General features: G+C 39.9%; 1 protein-coding gene across 2 annotated transcripts; it reads left to right on the plus strand.

Annotated features, from left to right (window-relative positions):
* Positions 1–798: 798 nt before the first annotated feature.
* Positions 799–10,178, plus strand: PRPF38B (pre-mRNA processing factor 38B). 2 transcript variants are annotated; one of them, XM_059136332.1, is made up of 7 exons: positions 1,528–1,837; positions 2,094–2,146; positions 4,174–4,242; positions 4,534–4,685; positions 4,765–4,825; positions 6,988–7,211; positions 7,488–10,178. In XM_059136332.1, exons 1-7 carry the CDS (start codon positions 1,816–1,818, stop codon positions 8,347–8,349), a joined length of 1,443 nt encoding a protein of 480 aa, XP_058992315.1. In that variant the 5' UTR covers positions 1,528–1,815; the 3' UTR covers positions 8,350–10,178. The 2 variants fall into 2 exon arrangements, with proteins under 2 accessions (XP_058992314.1, XP_058992315.1); XM_059136331.1 differs by lacking the exons at positions 1,528–1,837; positions 2,094–2,146 and adding an exon at positions 799–1,354.
* Positions 10,179–21,112: the final 10,934 nt, after the last annotated feature.

The raw sequence follows: 21,112 nt of genomic DNA on the forward strand, positions 1-21,112 counted from the left end.
AAACTTAAGTGCTTCTTGGAGCCTTCTATTAACTCCCAAATCATACGTATTTCCTCCAGGTTAACAATAGCTTTTGAGTGACAAGACCGATTCTGACTCATTTTTACACCTCCTCCCGCCTGCCTCCCTCCTCCCCCGTTCAGTGCCTCGCCCAGTGTTTACCACTTAGAATGCAACCGCAGAATGGATGAACTCGAGTAGGGAGGAAAGAAAGGCACTTAACAAAGGCTTGTAGCATTCTACAGGCTCTTACAGGTGTAGCAGCTCTTTTAATGCTCAGATGTTTTAACAGCCCAGAACGAGGTCTTCCAGTCTTACAGCTGAATAAATTTGGGCTCAAATAATAAAACCTCCGGCCGTACATTACAGCCGGCAGATAGAAAGATGTAACTATTTCATCGGAATCACATGGAGGAAATGAGTCCTAATCATTATCCCTTCCAGAGAGTCTTAAAATTGGGAACCCAAGAGAATAGGGTACTTCGTAAGTCACGAATTCGCAACGATATATCCATGCGAACTATTTCATGCCCGGCTTTCAAGAGGAGAAACTGGGCCCCCAACCTAGATTCTAAAACATACGAATTGGACCTTCAACCCCCTCCCCTGCCCCCAAATTCCCAGGGGAAATCTAAGAGTCCGACACTCGAGACCACCGCAGCGACCGCAGCGCGCACAGAACGTGCGGAACTAGGAAGAGGAATTTCCAGCCCAGCTGGGCGTCTCTGATTGGCTGCCGGCTCAGCTTGGAACTCTGGGGCGTGTGACGTAACATCCGCCGGGCCCGCCATCTTGTTCCCAGGGGCAGTTGGCGGAAGGGATCGCGCTCGGTGGCCGCCGGTTCGCCTTCTGCCGGGAGTTCTCGCGCCCGCATCTCGGCGTCTGCTTTCGATCTAGGGTCCTTTTGTCGGCGTTCCCGTAGCCCTCCCTCATCCAGCTGGGGGACAGCGAGGCGGCCCCCTGTCCTGACGGCGTTCCATGGAGTAGGGTCCCGGACCGTTGTCCCGAAGAGCGAGATCGAGCTTGGCCCCCTCCCCCTCCCTTCTCCCTCCCTCCTTCCTTCCGCCGCAACATGGCTAACAACAGCCCCGCGCTGACAGGCAACTCGCAGCCGCAGCACCAGGCGGCCGCGGCCGCGGCCCAGCAGCAGCAGCAGTGCGGCGGTGGCGGCGGCGGCGCCACCAAGCCGGCGGTCTCGGGCAAACAGGGAAATGTGCTACCGCTGTGGGGCAACGAGAAGACTATGAACCTCAACCCCATGATCTTGACCAATATCCTGTCGTCGCCTTACTTCAAAGTGCAGCTCTACGAGCTCAAGACCTACCACGAGGTGGTGGACGAGATCTACTTTAAGGTACGAAGAGTCTAGGCCTGGGGTGGGGGGTGGGGAGCCGGGATTGGGAGGGTTAAGTTCCGAGGACGGGTTAGAGGAAATGGGCGGAGGCGGCCCTGGAGGTCTGAGGATTTGTAGGTGCGGGAAGGTTGATTGGGGGGGGAGGGGCGGTGGTCTGGAGTCGGCCTGGGAGGGTCAAACTGGGGCCGCCCTCTCATTTCTTTTTCAGATTTTTAGGGCTGGGAGAGCCCGCCACTATTGAACTCTCTCCTCCCCCAACCTCCTGCCCACCCCTGGGGGGAGTTGGACGGGAGGGGTGGGGGAGGGGGGAAGAGTAACTGAATCCTCTCCAGTTTACAGCTTTAAAATTATTCCTTTTGACGTGGATCTACTCAGCGCCAACTTGTTGGTGCTTCTCCCGCTCACCCTGGGCCAGGGCGTGTATTGACTTCAGTGTTGGCCTCGTGTTGTTGGTATTCTCTATGCGATCCAGACAGGGAAATGGTCAGTGCGTGTGTCGGGTGGGGGCGGGAGGGTTGAGGGTGGAGAGGTGCCAGGGCAAGAGGTGTACAGAAGGCCTGGAAATTTTCCCAGCAGGAAGTCAGGAGTAAGTGGTCTCAGTTACTTGTGCATTGGTCTTGTTTAGAATTATCTGGGCCCTGGGCTTCTGCGGCAGGGTCGGTGCTGGCTTGGCTGTGCTGGGGAGCTCACCTGGCGCCTCCTCACTGCACTCTTGTCTCAGTTCTTGTTTCGTTAGCAGGATTGACTCAGTCTTGCAGCGAGGCTCGGAGCAGCCCAGGGTCGCAGGTAGAGGTATGCACTATTAATCATGCTCAATCGCCATAAATGCATTTCCCTGATTAAATGAACGGCTAATTAGGTATTTTTTTGGCCATTGGTTTTGGGCTTTTCTTCACCAACTAGATAGGTTTTCTCCACTTACTTGCAAATTATGTAGTTTTAAAGCTATCTTCCAGGCCTCTTAAGGTTAATTAATATTTAAAGGAATATTAATAATAGTCTTAATAATCTTTAAATATTTTAGCGAGAGCATCTAACAGAATACCGTCTGTTTTGTGTATTTGACTCCTAAAACGTTTGACAGACCACATATTTTCTGTGATCTAAACATACCCGTAGAGGGGCTAGCAAGAAGAAATTCTTTATTTGCCTTTAGGTTATATTTTGTCTCCAATCCCCCCCCCCCCACACACACCATCCCGTTAAGTGATTAGGTTATTGAAGAATTTTGAGATACTAGTTGTTTTTGATAGAAAAATCATAGTTTGAGAATACAGTTCAACTTTGGGTATGTAAAGTACACTGAAATTTTCTTATCCTTTTACAAGAATATTGTAAGTGAACTAGGTTTTTTATAGCTTTTAAAAGGTAAGGCCTTTTTCAGTATGGATACAGTATGGTGAATATTCTTAGTTTTGTGTAGTAAACTTCAAACAATTGAAAATTGGGTTCCTGCTCTTTCTGTAGCAGGTTCTGTTTAATAATACAGGCAGATGTTAACGTGATTGAGGAAAAGCTTGTTTTCTCAAATTCAGATACTGTGTTTTGAAACAATTCAAGAACGTACTAGAAATTATTTAAATTTAGTTATAAAACTAAAGATCCAGTCTTTGTTATCAAGATGTCCAGATTAAATAAATAATTGACATATGTAGGCTTCTAGTTCTAAGTTGGTTTCGTGTTGTATCCACCCCTTTGCTAGCCTTTAAAGAATTGAAACATCTTTATACAGCAAACTGGGGGAAGGAAATAAAACCATAAAGCAGTGCTGAGCATAATAGTGTAGTGCTCACATTTAAATGCATGCTTTTCTGTCTGAAGCCACAGAAAAAAGATAAAAATGTAACCATTGGTGGGGTAAAAATACAGTTTTAGAAATGCATACTGAAAGAACAGAATTTTATTTTGATTTTGTTTTAAGTTAAGAAATAAAGATTTTTCTAAAAGACCTTGGGTTCTATGTTATCGAGCTAATTTTCTTTGCCATTTTTAGGTAAATATGTGGTTTTTATAGGATACTCATCTCAACAAAGATGATACTGTATTGATTATATTTAATATAATGACTAGTCACTCAGTTTTTAACAGTTTATATTCTGGGGAAAAATTGAATTGGTTCATGTAATTAGGCTGAAAATAAATTACTAACAATTATCTGTATAGGTGTGGCCCTTGTAATTTCATCTCTAATCAGGAATGAGCATAATGCCTGTTCATGGTAAAAAAAAAAAAGTACAAATGAATTTCCATAATTTTGCATTAGAAGTAACTTGTTACTGTTTTAACATGCATATACTTCAAATCATTTTTTAAAAATTTTATGATGTAGAATTTTAAATCACCATAAAATTAAGGGTATTAAATTTTTTTAAATAAATACTAAAACTTCATTGATACTTTTTGCTTCAAGTTGGAGCCTTAAATCCATTTTAAAATGAGAATTTCTATTTTTTTAACAACTCCTAAAAAGATACAAAATTGACACAACATCAGATATATTTTTACATGTATATGAGACTCTTAGAAATTTCTTGGTTCCACAAGTATCAGCTCTCTACAAAGCTATTTTAATGGGATTTCTGGTCATAAAACTGTTGAGGTTTTGTTAAACTCCCAACAGTTTTATTGGTGCTCTTTAAAAGCTCAGCAGTTTTTGAAAGATGGTTTACATGTAAACAAAATATATGCATCATGTCAAAGTAATCAGCTTCCAAACTTTTGCAAAAAGCTGCTCTATTAGGGATTTGGGTTTACTTTAATCATAGTTTTAAAAAAATTAGAAGTATGAATGTTTGTTGTGTTCCTCTTTTCTATTTCAGGTCACGCATGTTGAACCATGGGAGAAAGGAAGCAGGAAAACAGCAGGCCAAACGGGGATGTGCGGAGGGGTAAGTAGAAGTACGTGCATTTTTCAGTTTTTCTGTGTCTGATAACATAAGTTTAAAATTAGGAAACTAAAAGTAACAGTTACTCAAAAATGACAGTTGGCAAAGCTTAGAAGTTTGTTTTTATCTAAATTCAAATGTCTAGTGAATGGGGTTAGTAAGTTGCTGTTTTTATTAATGCTCTATTCTGAGTTCTGGGTTATATCTTATTATTAATACCTAATGGGATTAATAAGTTGGTGTTAAATATTTGTTAGTTATTTTGTTACTTTTTCCTAACTGTTTCCCCTAAAGGTTCGAGGTGTTGGAACAGGAGGAATTGTTTCTACAGCTTTCTGCTTGTTATACAAATTATTTACTCTGAAGCTAACTCGTAAGCAAGTGATGGGTCTCATAACACACACAGACTCTCCATATATTAGAGCCCTTGGATTTATGTATATAAGGTAAATATGCATATATCTACATTTCCATTTAACTCACATTTTAATTCACATAAGCCTAATCAATCTGTTATAATTCTAGGTACACACAGCCCCCTACAGATCTCTGGGACTGGTTTGAATCCTTCCTTGATGATGAAGAGGTATGTCAACAAGGGTAATAATTAGTTTTCTTCTGATTACTCTCATGTAAAAAGATATAAAAAATATCCTTTATTTATTTATTGGAAGTTTGATGTTTTTCAGGGTTTTCTGTACTTAAATTTATTTCTCATACTTTTGGAATTGCTGTCCTTTTCTAAGACTTAGTGGATTTTATATGTCTTAGATTAACTTTCTTAAATTTTTTCATTTCTTAATTGTTTAAATGGTTTTGATAACTATTGCAGTTTTTTTCTGAGTTTTGTATATGGTGTTGATCTTGACTTGTGCTGTTGATAGTGACTTTTTAAGTGGGCCATGCTCAAGATTGAGGTGTTAAGACATGTGCATACAACACTAATTATAGCGCTTTATTCGCTTGGAACTTCAGCTCTATGCTCTAACTGCTTCCACGTATTAATACTTCCACTTGCACAGGAGTGCAGAATTGAAGAGGTGGGTGGGATTTAAGTAGGGTAAGAGTTTAGAGGATTTATTCAAAGTGATCAAAATACTACAAATTTCGCTTTCTGACTCTTAATATGTTACACTTATTTATAAAGCCAGACGAAAACCCTAAAATTAGGTTCTTGTTTTTAATTTAAAAAATGTTTTTTAAAAAAAGTAAGCTCTATACTCTGTGTGGGACTTGAACTCATGACCCCAAGGTCAAGAGTCATATGTGTCTAAGACTAAGCCAGACCAGTTCTTTTTGTTTAATTATAAATGTAGTTTGTCACTCAGGCTTAACAAGGTTAAGCTTGTTACATATGTTCAGGAACAAAAGTTACTTTCAGAAGCGTTGCTATGTCGGATTTAAATCCTATGTATTAATGTGCTTACAGAGTGAAGTCCAAGATCTCAAAAAGTACTTAATACTTACCTGTATTGTCCGTACATATGCCCCCACCGCTTTGTATTTTAAGATTCATAAAGTAAATTTTGAGTGCTGCGCTTCAGTAGTCTTATTTAAAACATTTATTCAAAGAATTTGTTGAATTAAAGGATAGCTGAAATAGAGAGCTTTCTAGTGTTTTATTATGTGCAGACCTAAAAAAAAGTCTCACTCTTGTAGACAAGGAGAATTTTGTCAGGGGCTATTCACTGAACTATTCGTATTTCTGAAGAATAAAAATATGTATTAGGTGTCAAATCACAATCTTTAAAGTTGTTTTTCTTTTTAGAAGAAATTTTTCAGGCCAAAGGACTTCTCTCCCTTCTATATTTAAAAAGCATGTCCCTCTTCATAATTGGTATTGCATTAGGTTTGTTTCTGAATGCTTCTGTTTAATCTGTTTTTTATTGTATTTACAAACCTGAGGATCTCTATTTAAGCTAACTTATTGTTTTCTTCCTTAGATATCTGCAGCGATTATATTTGGAAATACTGTATATCTGAACACTTAAATGTGTGTGAGTGCAAGCAGTTTTACCTTTAGCTCTTGTTTTCCTGTTTAGATAACAAATCTCACTTTCCTTGTGTGCTTGCACTATAGGTTTGGGACTGACAATAGCTGACTAACATGTCCTGAGCTGTGAGAGGGCATAGCAAGAAGGCCTTCATGCGGTAATGACCCTTTTCAGAGACAATGGTCATCATGGATTATGCGTTTCCAATTATTTGTTCATTTATTTATTTTCTACATAACTCTAAATTAGAAACCTCACTGCTTCATGGCAGTTGGTTTGCTATTGCTTCCAGTTTTATTAGGGCTTCATTTTATATTAGAGCTGTTAAAAGATACTCATTAGACCGGATTGTCTGAAGTAGTTCATATGTAGTTAGGCTACAGTGTTAGGAATGATGTGTGCAAACGTGTCCATGGAAAGAAATACATAATTAGTAGGTACGTGGAATGTTTATTTAAGTTTATTGTTCCACAGAGTTTAGTAATATAAGGGGCTGTTTCATATTCCTGTTAACTGAGTGAGATTAGTATACTTCATGCCCATGAGGCTGCAGGATTTGTTCTCACCTGCATGCACACACTAAGTCCAAATATTTCTCTGTATCATTCATTACCAGATTAGTAGGGTACACAGATTACAATTTTTGTTAGAATTTTTTGTATTTGAGATTCCAAAGATGGTAATATTTTTTTAGTATACGTGTGTGTTGAAATTAATTGTTTTGACGGCTAGGGTATCTTTTGTGTTTTTGTAGGACCTAGATGTGAAGGCTGGTGGAGGCTGTGTAATGACCATTGGAGAAATGCTGCGGTCTTTTCTCACAAAACTGGAGTGGTTTTCTACCCTGTTTCCAAGAATTCCAGTTCCAGTTCAGAAGAATATTGATCAACAGATCAAAACCCGGCCTAGAAAAATCAAGAAAGATGGGAAGGAAGGTGCTGAGGAAATAGACAGACATGTTGAACGCAGGCGTTCAAGGTAACATACCTCTTGGAATTACTTTAAAAATAATCTTTGTACAAAGGTCCTTGGAAATCCGTGGCAAACTCAAGAAATTCTGTGTATGCTGTTCATTTTATGAGTTTGTCACTTTTAACCCCAAAAGGTCATTTTTTTTTTTTTTTTTGCCTTTCAGGGTCTTTAATTGTTCCTAACATATCTGTGTATGTGGGGAATCTAAATGAATAAGAGAAGTTAAATTTTTAGGATTTGTTTTATTCGTTGACATTTTCTTCTTCCTTTCTTAAATATTAGGTCTCCAAGGAGATCACTGAGTCCACGGAGGTCCCCAAGAAGATCAAGAAGTAGAAGCCATCACCGGGAGGGCCATGGGTCTTCTAGTTTTGATCGAGAATTAGAAAGAGAGAAAGAACGCCAGCGACTAGAGCGCGAAGCCAAAGAAAGGGAGAAAGAAAGGCGAAGATCCCGAAGTATTGATCGGGGGTTGGAACGCAGGCGGAGTAGCAGGAGTAGGGAAAGGCATAGAAGTCGTAGTCGCAGTCGGGATAGGAAAGGGGATCGAAGGGACAGGGATAGGGAAAGAGAGAAAGAAAATGAGAGAGGTAGAAGACGGGATCGTGACTATGATAAGGAAAGAGGTAATGACCGAGAAAAGGAGCGAGAGCGATCAAGAGAACGATCCAAGGAACGGAGAAGTAGGGGTGAGGTAGAAGAAAAGAAACACAAAGAAGATAAAGATGATAGGCGGCATAGAGATGACAAAAAAGATACCAAGAAGGAGAAAAAACACAGTAGGAGTAGAAGCAGAGAAAGGAAGCACAGAAGTAGGAGTAGAAGTAGAAATGCAGGGAAACGAAGCAGAAGTAGGAGCAAAGAGAAATCAAGTAAACATAAAAATGAAAGTAAAGAAAAATCAAATAAACGAAGTAGAAGTGGCAGTCAAGGAAGAACTGACAGTGTGGAAAAATCAAGAAAACGGGAACATAGCCCCAGCAAAGAAAAATCTAGAAAGCGTAGCAGAAGCAAAGAACGTTCCCACAAACGAGATCACAGTGATAGTAAGGACCAGTCTGACAAACATGATCGTCGAAGGAGCCAAAGTATAGAACCAGAGAGCCAAGAGAAACAACATAAAAACAAAGATGAGACTGTGTGAAATTTTTTTTGTAAAAGTGGATCACATTGAATCCTATAAATGTTTGATTAAATCTGCTTTCTTTTTTCCTCCCAAGTTGAAATTGTGCAGTAGTTAACGCACTCTTCAAGCTCCCTGTAGGCTGCATTTTCATTTCCTCTTTTGTGTAGGGAAGTGCCTTTGTAATCCCATTTATTGCATTGATGTTTTCACCCAGTTGTTGAGTTTGATACATGATGCACAGATTGTTCTTGCATTTTTATTGTTTAATTGTTTTTGAGATGTACAGTCTGTACATATGTCCTGAAAATGTTTTAATTCCTTTGGCATGGTTGCCATGTTGGTTAAATTTGTATAAGGCAATAAACTGCCACTAATTCTATTTTTGTTTTGTAGGTGTGGGATTATGGTTTATGTACTGAAGTTAGCATGGCTGTGCTTTTCATAATAGAATGCTAAAGACTTTGAGAATGGATCTTGGATGTCTATTATAGGAGAATTTTGTGCTTTCGGTGTACATGAAGGCGGCAGTTGTAGGATTAACATTCTTGTCCACTGTATATTATCTTGGAAGGCTCTTGTTAATATGTTACACTTAATATTCTCCACAGTTAACTTTAGAGAGATTAATGACAAGTTAGTTTCTGATGCAGAGGTTTCAATTAGGCTGTGATTTGATCAAAAGTCCTTTTAGCATTCTACCTCAAAGGGACACTGTTAGTATGCCTAAAATTTATTCACGTAGTTTTTCTTTTTTATTTGGAAAAATACATGACATGTAATCTTTTTTCTTGAATTTCTCAGATTTTAAAGTACTATATTAAAGGAAAAAATTAATGCCTAAAGCCTAGCATTCTTGCAGCAACCCTATACTAACGTGAAATTGGGAGAGGGTGGGGCAGATGAGTAGAGAAATAGATTCAAGCCTCAAGCTTCCAAAGCATTTTTATAAATGGGAAAAAACTTAAATTATGAAACAGCTTGATATAGTGTCCTTTTTTAAAAAATTCAAAACTTTTTTTATTGATAATGAAGATGGCTGTTTGAGTTTTTAAACTTAATCTAGAACAAAGAAATATTAAAAAGTAATGCTGTGCTGCATTATTTAAGATTATCAGCAAATTATTTGATAGATTGTTCTTATGACTTGTATTCTGATTACAGAGAACGATCATGAGTGTGGAATAAATACTGGATTAAATCCTTTATTCTGGGTGTTGGCTTTTCCCCCATTTGTCAACGTTTTTTTTTTTTAAGTATTTTTATTGTGGAAATTGATAACCGTGTTAGAGTCACATTTTGTGTAGAGGGATGGATATCTCAGTGCCCAGATGACAAGTGAATTTTAAACGTGTAGACTAGAATTGGACATATGTGATAGTCAATAATCCTTACTAGAGTTCTTAATATTGGCAGTTCCCTCTGTCAGTGAGTGTTCTGTGTGTCATTAGGTGGTTCTTTTGATTGGGAAATGACTTACTTTTCACATCAAAGGTGCTTATTGAGATACTTTGCACTTACTTGGATTACATGTTAGAATCATTTAAAATTTGGACTTGAAGTAAGTTTTATAAGATAACTCAATTTTTTAGAACAAGAAATTTGAGGTGCAAGGTGATGTGTTCAGTCAGTGCCAAGACAAGGAGTGTTCCAGACAGTCTCTAGCATATTAACATGTTTTATCTCACTGTTTATATTGGCCAACTTGGTGGGCACTCGGCAGCCGCCTTGCAAAAGTGATACATGGGGCAAACAAGTACATTTGGAAGAGTCCATATGTGGGCTTAACATTTGTACCTACCTAACTCCAGAAAAATCTCATTAAATGAAGGAATTCCTCTCTGAAAAAATGCTATGCTTTTTTTTTTTAAATAAGTGGAAGATTCCGTCATCTCGCCTTTTAATTGAGCATCAAGTGAATTGACACTAGACATAGAAAAGTATTTTCAAGTAATGAAAGTAGATTGATCTGTTGAAAATATTTTTAGCATTCCTAAATGATGGTGCTACTCCTGAATACAGTTCCACCTGAAATGTTAATTTAACTGTATTTTAGGTAAAGTGTGGAAGATTTATTTTCAGTAGAGGTGAAAATACTATCATAAGCTGTATTTGATTTATGATTTTTTTTTTTAAAGATTTTATTTGTTTATTTGACAGACAGAGATCACAAGTAGGCAGAGGGGCAGGCAGAGAGAGAGGGAAGCAGGCTCCCTGCTGAGCAGAGAGCCCGATGCGGAACTCGATCCCAGGACCCTGAGATCATGACCTGAGCCGAAGGCAGCGGCTTAACCCACTGAGCCACCCAGGCGCCCTTGATTTATGATTTTTAATGTTAAATTTGCTCTTGAACATTTCGATAAGTAGTAGAACATGTTAATAATACTAATTGTTGCCAAATGTATGCATGGTTTAATTTGGAGAGTGGCTTCCTGAAAGACTGGGAAGACAAGTGACTGCAAAACTCTGAATTATTTCTTACAACATGAGCAAACTTGAAAAGCTTTTGATAGAAAGTTAAAAATAGCAACCTCCATCGAGTGTTTGTTCTCAGCTTACTGAAATTATTATACCTTTTCATGTGTTAATATCTTTCATCTGTTTTCTAATGTTCCATTTGCAATTAAATACTATACATGGGCCAGTATATTATCAATCTTGAAATTTTAATATAAAATCTTCATTTTAATGCCCAATATATAATCTATTTGTTGGCTATAATGCCTTAGTTCCTCTGAGGCAGTGGTTCTTAACCTTTTGAGTTATGGGCTTTTTGGGAAATGTAATGAAAGCTACAAATCATTTCTAGAAAAATAAAAGTACTGTAAAATTGAATGCAATTTCAAAAGAGCTAAAATGCCCTAGGGCTTCTGTGCTCTTTACTTAATTGTTTAAAAGCTTTGGTTAGATGAACAGTAGTAGTAGGAATGAAAAGCAAGTTTAAGTTCCTGAGAGTACCAAAGGCAGTAGTTTCTGGATTTTTTGTTTCTTGGTTTTTTGCTTAAAAGGTGAAATGGGTGAGGGGGGGACTTTAATGGTACTCAAATATCTTCCCCAAAAGAGTTGTCTTATGAATAATAGTTTTTTAATTTGGGCAGAGATGAGGCTCAGACTGGCAGTCTACACACTTTTCAACTGATTCCAGTGTGCAACACAACTGACCAGTTGACTGGTTCTCACTGGTTATATTGGCCAATTAATGAACTTTATTTTTTTTTTTTTAAGATTTTATTTGTGAGAGTGCACATGTATGTGCAGGGAGGAGAGGGAGAAGCAGGCTTCCCCCCTGAGCAGGGAGCCTGAAACGACTTGATTTCAGGACCCTTGGATCGTGACCTGAGCAGAAGGCAGATGCTTAACTGAGGCACCCAGGTGCCCCTGGCGAATTAATGGACTTGAAATTAGTTCAGGTCCTAATCTGATTCTGTCGTGGAAATGCTATAGTCAGCCTTGAGCAACTAATGTAATTATGGGAAGAGCTTATTTTTATGGAAAAGGAAACACTTCTTCCTGATCGTCTGTCTCTGAAATTCCTTCCGTCTGTCTGGTGGGATCTCACAGCACTTCACAAATACTAATGAAGTTACACTTCATTTTAGGATCACTGGCTACCAACATTTGTTACTGTAGGAAGCATGACAGAATAAAAGCTGAAAAATGTTACATAGCCCAGACCATTGATAGTCGAATTTCTACCACATAGTTTTGATCCATAATGTTTTGCACAGGTAGAGTATATTCAGAGTGGGGAAAGTTGTCTTCGAATTTCTATCACATAGTTTTGATCCATAATGTTTTGCACAGGTAGAGTATATTCAGAGTGGGGAAAGTTGTTGCAGAAATTGCGTTCTATTTGTTCAGCTAGAACAGTTGACCCTAAATACACAAGCCATGAGGTGTTTTTTGTTATTTAATCACAATGATCAGGAAAAGGGACATCCTAAGGAAATGTTAAGCTTCCCTGATGTGCAAATACCTAAAATCCACTAGTCTAAAGCTAATTTTCCTTGGTCGGTACTTGTTCTGGCCATTCTGGAGCTGAATTATTTCTTCATTGGGTCCTTGGATTTAGTCACTCCCTGCAAATTCCACCAGCCCTGGCCTCCTGACATCCCCAGTAAATATACAGTCTAAGGGAGAGAAAAAGTGCTTGCTGAGCAAATGGAAGAGAAGAACTCTTGCCTTCTCTACTCCCTCCTATTTAGAAATTCTGAAGTTATCGGTTCCTTAATAGTACCAAAAGGTGAAATTGCTCTAAGTGCTGGACCCATGCAGCCAGTCCAGGTACTGGTTCAGTGAGCATTCCTTCCAGAATGACTCCTCTCTCATCCGCATTCTGGGAAGTCCTGGAAGCCCCAGGTCCTGAAATCAAGTCCTGTTTCAGGCTCCCTGCTCAGGAGGGAAGCCTGCTTCTCACTCTCCTCCCTGCTCATACATGTGCACTCTCGCTGGGCCTATACAAGGGACTGCCACTGACTGTGGACATGCCATTTATCAGTTTACTCAGTTCCCAAATCCCTCTCTATTCTACTTTGTGTTACTGGGGCTGTGCCCTCTAAACATTTCTTTATGTCTGTTAGCACTATGTTCAACTTGTCAGGAGAGGGTACTGGAGGGATGTTGCAGAAGAAAGGATCTTATCCTGGGTCTGGTGTGTGTGCTTTTTTCTTGCTTCTGCACTGTGGGGGCTCAGGGCACCTCCTGGGAGAGTGCTTCCCAGCAAGTGCACCAGTCCCCCTGCCAGCTTCCCAGCAAGTCTTCAGGCAACTTTCCAGCAAGGCTCTTTGGCAGCCCAGTGGGTTGCTTCCAAACTAGTTTTGTTGACACCGTCTCCTCTCCAGCCCTGTGCTTCAGTAGCAAACAGTGGGTCACAACCACACCCTCTCCAATACTCTGACTCTCAATAATCTTGCAAAGGAACCTGTTCCAAATGTGTTTCTTACTTGGGTCACTTGCCTTGGCTGTAGACATAATGGCTGCTCCTATAGCCACTGTTGCTGTATTGTTGAGTTTTCTTTACCCTTAGTAATTAATCCCCAGTGACTGAGTACTAGTTCTTTATACCACACTTTGCCTGTTCAAGTTACTGTGTCTCACGTTTGGACTGGGCCCTGACTGGTACAGTGGATTAAGATGCCAATCATAAGGATACCCACCTGGTTGATAACCCCTAATGTAGTGTAGTCTAAGTCGCTCAGACCATTAAGTTTGCTGAAAACAATGTGAATCAGACCGACTTCTTGACGGAATTGTGACCGAGAACGAGGAATAGTCCAGTCCTTAGAAGAATGGACAAGACTTGTGTAGTTGTCACAGGAGGATGCCCACATGGAAGAAATGGCACAATTAAATACCCTCTACCTGCCTGGCTTCCTGCTGACTTTCTCGTTGTCTTAGGGGTTTTTTGTTGTTTTTTTTCTGGTCACTGGATATACTTGTGATTTCTGCTTTCCTTAAGATGGCTTGAGTTGCTCTTCCTTGGGACCCACAAGCCTAACTGGTTTCTTTAATCAGAACCATCAGAGATCCCTGATCAGTGAAGGTCTGTCTTCCTGGCATTTCCTTGACATTTAATTCTTTTCTGTGCTAAGCACCAGTAAAAAAAATGTCATCTACTTAACTGGACCTGGCAGAGAAGTCACCAAAGAAGTTCTAAATGCAACTGCTTTTCCTTGGCAGAAATGGTGTGCCCAAGGGCAGAAGGGGGATGTGCAGGTTTGAAGAAAAATGGAGTGAGAATTAGGGCCATATCAATCTCACTGTGTCCAATTTTCTCCTGGACGATCAGTGTTATTCCATGTTCCTTCTACGACACTAAACAACTTTTTTATTTCCCCTGTAATGACTATCTGAAATCCTCACTAGATTCTTAAGTCTCTTACTACACCTCCATACTCATGCTCCCTTCATATACAGAGAATATCAGGTTAAAAAAAAAAAAAAATCCCCTCAACTCGCTGTCCTCTCTCCCCCAAACCACAACAGTAGCTGCATTCATGTGTATCCTGTTTTCCTCCTCACCTCTCAATTTTAATCCTTCGTTGAATGTTGTAAATTCTGCCCTACACTTTTACTTCTATATTTGTGTGGCCAAGACTGCCAACTATCCAATAACCATTCTTCCCTTCTTCCATAGCAATACAATGTTTTTACTGTGTATGCCTTTTTTTTCTTTCAGCTTGACAGCCATGAGACCAACTTCTGCCTAATGGGATATCACAGGCAGCAGGAAACTTCCTTATGAGTTTCTTGGCATAAAGTTCATCTCCCCCTCCCCACCCCCACCTACCTGAATTCTGCTGCTTAGAACTTTGATATAACTGGAGCTTTATTTTTGGACCTTAGAAATGAGAGCTTCACACTCACAATGACAGACTACAAAATTGAAAGGAGCCTGGGTCTCTGCAGACTCCCATGAAATAGGACTGCCATCCTAGCCTTGGATCCTCTGCCTCCACTATTTTATATCAGAAAGAAACTTCTGTTAAACCACCTTTTTTATAGGTTGGGGTTTTGTTTTGTTTTTTGGTCACTCCCAGAAAAGCATAATCCTAACATTACAGTTTTTATATCTGTAATTATATACCAGTGACAAAGCCTAAAATATTTAACATTCGTTTAGTAAAGGAGGTTGGATGTCAGGAAGCATAGACACAGGCATTGTGAGCTAGAAAGCTTATGCCCCTTGATACGCAGCAGCCTAACATTTTTCTCTCTCTCATTAAGGTTTTTGTCTTTATCTTTTATTTTCAGCTTTTCTCCAGGCCTTTGGATTCTTGAGTAATTTTCCTACCAGCACACTAAGACTGTTTAAACAAACTCGCTCTTGCAGCCACTTACCCTCTAGGTGCCTTAGCTCCATACTCCTTAGGACCTAAACTCCAGTGTTTACTGCTTTGCAGAATTCTGGTCCTCAAAGAATTACAGACAGCTGGTAAATTTAGAAATGCAAAGTTTTAAAGTAAATTTATGTTAAAAAAAAAACAATTGCTTTATTTGTACCATTTACCCATGGAACTGCTCAGCAGTACTACTCATAATGATTTTGACAGCCACGAAGTTGACATTAGCCAGAACCCAATTCATAGCATAAAATCATTGTACCTTCAGACACTGCTTCTCTGTCTTCTCTGAACCTCCTACCTCCTCTAAAGCTCTTGCCATCCACTCTCCCACAGCTCATGTCATCCACAGACCTTGAGAGATACTCCCCTAGAATTTTAACACTTAGTCTAACACATGTCTCCATACCTCTTTTCTCATGCCTCCTGCCATGACTCTTAGTGATTCCAATATCCACTGAACAATCTTTCCAATATTCAGAACTCTCAATTTCATGATCTCCTGACCCCCAGTGATTTTCTTCCTCCACCTGACCTTACCTGCCAATTCTGATGGTTACATCCAAGAAGTGGCCACTGTCAAGAACTGAAACTTGACCACAGTCTCCATTTCAAACATCCCATTCTCTCATCGCCAACTCCCACATTTTCTGTTTGCTTTCCTCTAATACCCTTTCCACCACTTCTTGAACTCTGCTGGGCCCTCTAGTGTGTTGTCCCTGCCAGCCCTTCCCCCTGCATTGCAGTCCCCTTAGCTTCACTTCCTTCTCCACCAGCCTAGTTCCCCAGTCCGATATCACACATCACTTCCTTGTAAACACCTCGTTTCCCTTGCTGCAGCCTCTCTCCATTGTGCTTGTCTGGCAATTCCCTAATTCTAGTTATATCAACCCGTAGCCTTCTCTGTGTCTGAGCACAAGCAGCTGGACGTGACTGGAGAACATTTACAATCGTGCTGACTGGCGTCTCTTAAACTCATCACCATAAACTTCTGCGACTCTGGGCTGCTGTGAACCTGAGCAGGAGTGCCTCTCTAACCTCACCCTCACACAGTGCTGGTGGATGCCAAAGTGTTCCATTCCCCTCTCCTCTCCGGACTTGTCCTGATTTCAGGCCATAGGCACTTCTCTTCCTTCCTCTCCCAGTTCACTGGGTGCGACTTTGAGCCCGGCAACTTTTAGCCAAAGGCAAGTCTGAGAGACTCAGGGGGAGCTGTCCACCACCGACACTCCCTACAGCCCAGAGGGTGAGTGCCGCCATTGCTCTACCAAGCCCTCCTGCTCCTCAGGGCCTTTGTCTTCCCTCCTCCCTCTGTTCGGCAAACTCTTTCCCCAGGTTTCCAAAGGCCCCTCCTCACTTCCTTGAGGCTTCTGCTCAAGCACCTCATTGCTAGAGAAAACTTCCCTGACCACAGTAAATAAACTCTGCCCCTCAATATTCTTTCCTGTTGCCCTACTTTTTCTTCAAAACATTTAACAACACCTGAAATAGTAAATACTTATGACTTTAGCTGCTTATTTTGGCCTTTCTCTACTAGAGTGTATGCTCCATGAGTACAGGGCTTTGGTTCGGTTCTGTTTGTGTCCCCAGTGCCCAGCATAGATCTGGTTATACAATAAGTACTCAATATATATATATATTTGTTGAATGCACAAAAATGCCTTGAATTCATAGTAGTTCATTTCCAGAAAGCAGAGTGGTCTGTTTTTTTTATTATATTTTTAAAAAGATTTTATTCATTTGAGAGAAAGAACATGAGCAGGGTGAAGTAGGGGCAAAGCAAGAGGGAAAAGCGGACTCCCCACTGAGCAGGGATCCCAGCGATGACAAGGGCCTCAATCCCAGGCCTCTGAGATCATGACCTGAGCCAAAGGCAGACACTTAACCTAAAAAAAAAAACTTATTGTATATGAATACATATACATGGCATACATATGTATTTGTGGTCCCATAAATATGTGTGTAGACTTCTACATAAAATAGCACTCCGATCTCACCAGGACATGCATACTTTTCTACACGTCTTTGCTAAGAAAGACATGTAAAAGATCATATTTAGGCTAATGGTTTTCTCTCTTCCTAATCAGGGAAGTTTCTGCTTGTCTGACCCACTTCTTATGAATGATGTAAGGCAAAGTGCTCCCCTCTTCCACATTATTGAACTTAACCCTATTTTATTGGGCAAATGGGGAAATGGACTTTGTAAGTCTCTACATAGCTCAGTCCAGAATTCTGTTAGAAATATGGTAAATACCTCCATCCCTTTCTAACCAAGAAATCATCTTGTAGCTACTTTGTAGCTTACTTTTTAAAAATGTTCACGGGGCGGGCACCTGGGTGATTCAGTCGGTTAAGGGTCCAACTGTTGGTTTCTGCTCAGCTCGTGATCTCAGAGTCATGGAACTGAGCCCCAAGTCAGGCCCTGTGCTGGGCATGAAACCAGCTTGGGATTCTCTCTCTCCCTTTCCCTATGCACCACCCACCACCATCTCCTTGCCCTCTCAAATAAATAAATAAATAAATGGTAATAGGAATTGCCATATAATTAGAGAATCTCTTGGCCTCTAATTCTAATGGTACCTTTCTTTTGGAGGCTCCTGATAACTATTCTTTTCTTTTTTCTTAACTTGCTTCTTCGGAGTATTGAGCCTACCTAGATCAGGAGTGCAGTCAAGCAATTTTCTTTCTGAAAAGCCCTTCCTCCACTGCGTAGTCTTTCTTCTTTGTCCTTCTTAGTCCACTAGGAAAAAGTTCATTTTTCTTTTTCAAATGTTTCATTTTGAAGTAATTATAAATGCACAGGAGGTTGCAAAGAAATGTACAGAGAAGTACCATAAACTTCTCCAGTTTTCGTCAATAGCAGTAATATCTCATGCACAATGATACAGCCGCAAAGCCAAGCAAGTGACGTGGCTACGATCCATAATTCTCATTCAGGTATCACCGGTTAATGCAGGCATATGCATCCCTGAGTGTGTGAGTGGCTCTAGGTGATTTTATCACATTTATAGCCTTGTATAACCATCACCACAATCAAGATGCTCAACAGGGGGCACCTGGGTGGCTTGGTTGGTTGAGTGCCCTCTCTCGATTTTGGCTCAGGTTGTGGTCACATGGTCCTGGGATTGGGTCCCACGTCAAGTTCTCTGCTCAGTGGAGAGTCTGCTTGTCTCCCTCTCCCTTTGGCCCTCTCCGTGCTCACTCCCTATCTCTCTCTCAAATAAATAAATAAATCTTTAAAAAAAAATGATACTCAACTATATAATCACCATGAGATTCCCTTTATATTTAGACCCACCTCCTCCTCCCCCATCCCTAACTCTTGACAACTGTTAATCTGTTCCCTATCTCTATCATTACATTATTCCACAAATATTACATCAATGGAATCACGAGGTGTGTATCTTTTTGAGATTGGCTCCTCGTTCAGCATAATTTTGTTGAGGTTCATCCAAGTTGCTGTGTGTATCAATAGTTTATTTGTTGTTCCTTCTTATTGATGGGTAGTAGTCCATGTTTAACCATTCACAGGAAAAGGCTTTTTATGTTTCAATATGAGGCAATACTCATGGTCTTTTTTTTTAAGACTTCATTTATTATTTGCAGAGAGATCACAAGCAGGCAGAGAGGCAGGCAGGGAGAGAGGGGGAAGCAAGCTCCTCGCTGAGCAGAGAGCCTTATGTGGGGCTCAATCCCAGGACCCTGAGGCAATGACTTGAGCAGAGGGCAGAAGCTTAATCCACTGAACCATCCAGGTGCTCCAATACTCATGGTCTTAGTCATATTCAGGGAATACCTGTATCTTGGTAGCTACTCATGGTATGCATCAAATAAATACCAAGAGATGGGGCACTTGGGTGGCTCAGTGGGTTAAGACACTGCCTTCCGCTCAGGTTATGGTCTCAGGGTCCTGGGATCGAGTCCTGAGTCGGGCTCTCTGCTCAGCAGGGAGCCTGCTTCCTCCTCTCTCTCTCTGCCTGCCTCTCTGCCTACTTGTGACCCCTATCTGTCAAATAAATAAATAAAATCTTTAAATAAATAAATAAATACCAAGGGATATATTTTTCCTAACTTATCTCTGGACATCAGAAACTTTTTCAAATATCAAATTTTCATGGTGCAAAAACGTGAGTTCAATTATACCACAGCCAGATTCATTAAAAAAAAAAACTGAAAATTTTTAAAATTAAGATTCCTATTAACCTTAAACAGTTCACTGGCCTCTTTAAGAAAGAAAAAAGTTGATGTCTGTGAAATTAAGTTTACGAAAAGAGAAGCAAAAATTTCTGGTAACTCCAGGAGAACTTATACCTGCTGGAAAATTATGAGCCATCTTGTAATAAAAGCTTTCTGCTTGATTCATAAGCTCACCTAAATAGAAATTAGAACAACCCCATGTTTCTGGTAAGACGGGCCACATATAATAAGATCCACTCCCAGATTAATTGAACTGGATGGCAATTTTTGCAAAAACAAAAGCAAAACAAAAACAAAAAAACACACAAGGAATCTTTGCAATAGTCATGCATCATTGTTAGAGGAGCAGTCATTTCATAAATAAAAAAGAATCATGCTATATCCCCCTCATGAAATGCTCTTCCTTTACTTTCAAACAAAACAAATCCAAGCTATCTCCTAGGCTCATTTCCAGACCCTTCTCTACAATTCTTCCAAATACCCTCTGTTCTTCCTCCAACTCATGACATCAGTGAGGTGGCACTTCTCAGGTACTGCCATGTAAATATTCTGCTTGAAATTCTTTTAATTGAGTATCTCACTGGGTTCTGAGTTTCTCTCTGCTGTTTATTGCCATCTTGTTTTTAACAGCAAAATAAACCTGGAAACATCCCAAAGTATCACATCCAATGCAGTACTAATTACATAAGTTATAATTATCCCTAAAAAATGATAAATATAGGCATGTATTTAATGTTGTGGAAAGATGTTCATAGAACATACTAATGTCTATTATCGTACTATCATTGTCAAAGAGAAAACTAGCACTTCCTGTATATGTAACTATGATAATAACAAATTATACATAAAGAATGAGAGAGATTTAAAAATTAATAATGCAGGGTTATGTATTTTTCCTTTAATTTTCTGGGTTTTTTTCAAAAATTTAATGATAAACATGAGCAATAAAAACAGTAAAAAATTAATGTTACTATGGATACCTGTATATAAGTTTTTTGGTTTTTTTTTTTATTTAAATTCAATTAACATCTGGTTCAGTATTAGTTTCAGAGGTAGAGGCCAGTGATTCACTAGTCTTATATGTGCCCTCCCTAATGCCCATCACCCAGTTAACCCATTCCTCCCTCCCCTTTCCAGCCACCCTCAGTTTCCTATGATTAAGAGTCTTTTAATGGTGGGTGCCTGGGTGGTTCAGTGGGTTAAGCCGCTGCCTTCGGCTCAGGTCATGATCTCAGGGTCCTGGGATCGAGTCCCGCATCGGGCTCTCTGCTCAGCAGGGAGCCTGCTTCCCTCTCTTTCTCTCTCTGCCTGCCTCTCCATCTACTTGTGATTTCTCTCTGTCAAATAAATAAATAAAATCTTAAAAAAAAAAAAGAGTCTTTTAATGGTTTATCTCCCTCTCTGATTTCATCTTGTTTTATTTTTCCATCCCTCCCCCTATGATCCTCTGTTTTGTTTCTTATATTCCACATATGAGTTGAGATCATATGGTAATTGTCTTTCTCTGTGTACATACATTTTTGTATGGACATATGTTTTCACTTCTCTTGGGTAAATACTTAGGGGTGAAATGATTGGGTCATATACTAGGTGTATGTTGTACACACAAGTATGTCCAGGTATATATCTTATGTAAAGTGTTTATTCAAATCTTTTGCTTATTTTTAATGAGTTGTTTGTTTCCTAATTAGGTTCTGAGAGTATATACATATATACATAGATAGTTTTAAAATTTTTAATTAAAA

This window comes from Mustela lutreola, chromosome 10 (assembly GCF_030435805.1).
Source record: "Mustela lutreola isolate mMusLut2 chromosome 10, mMusLut2.pri, whole genome shotgun sequence".
NCBI classification, from domain to species: Eukaryota; Metazoa; Chordata; class Mammalia; order Carnivora; family Mustelidae; genus Mustela; species Mustela lutreola.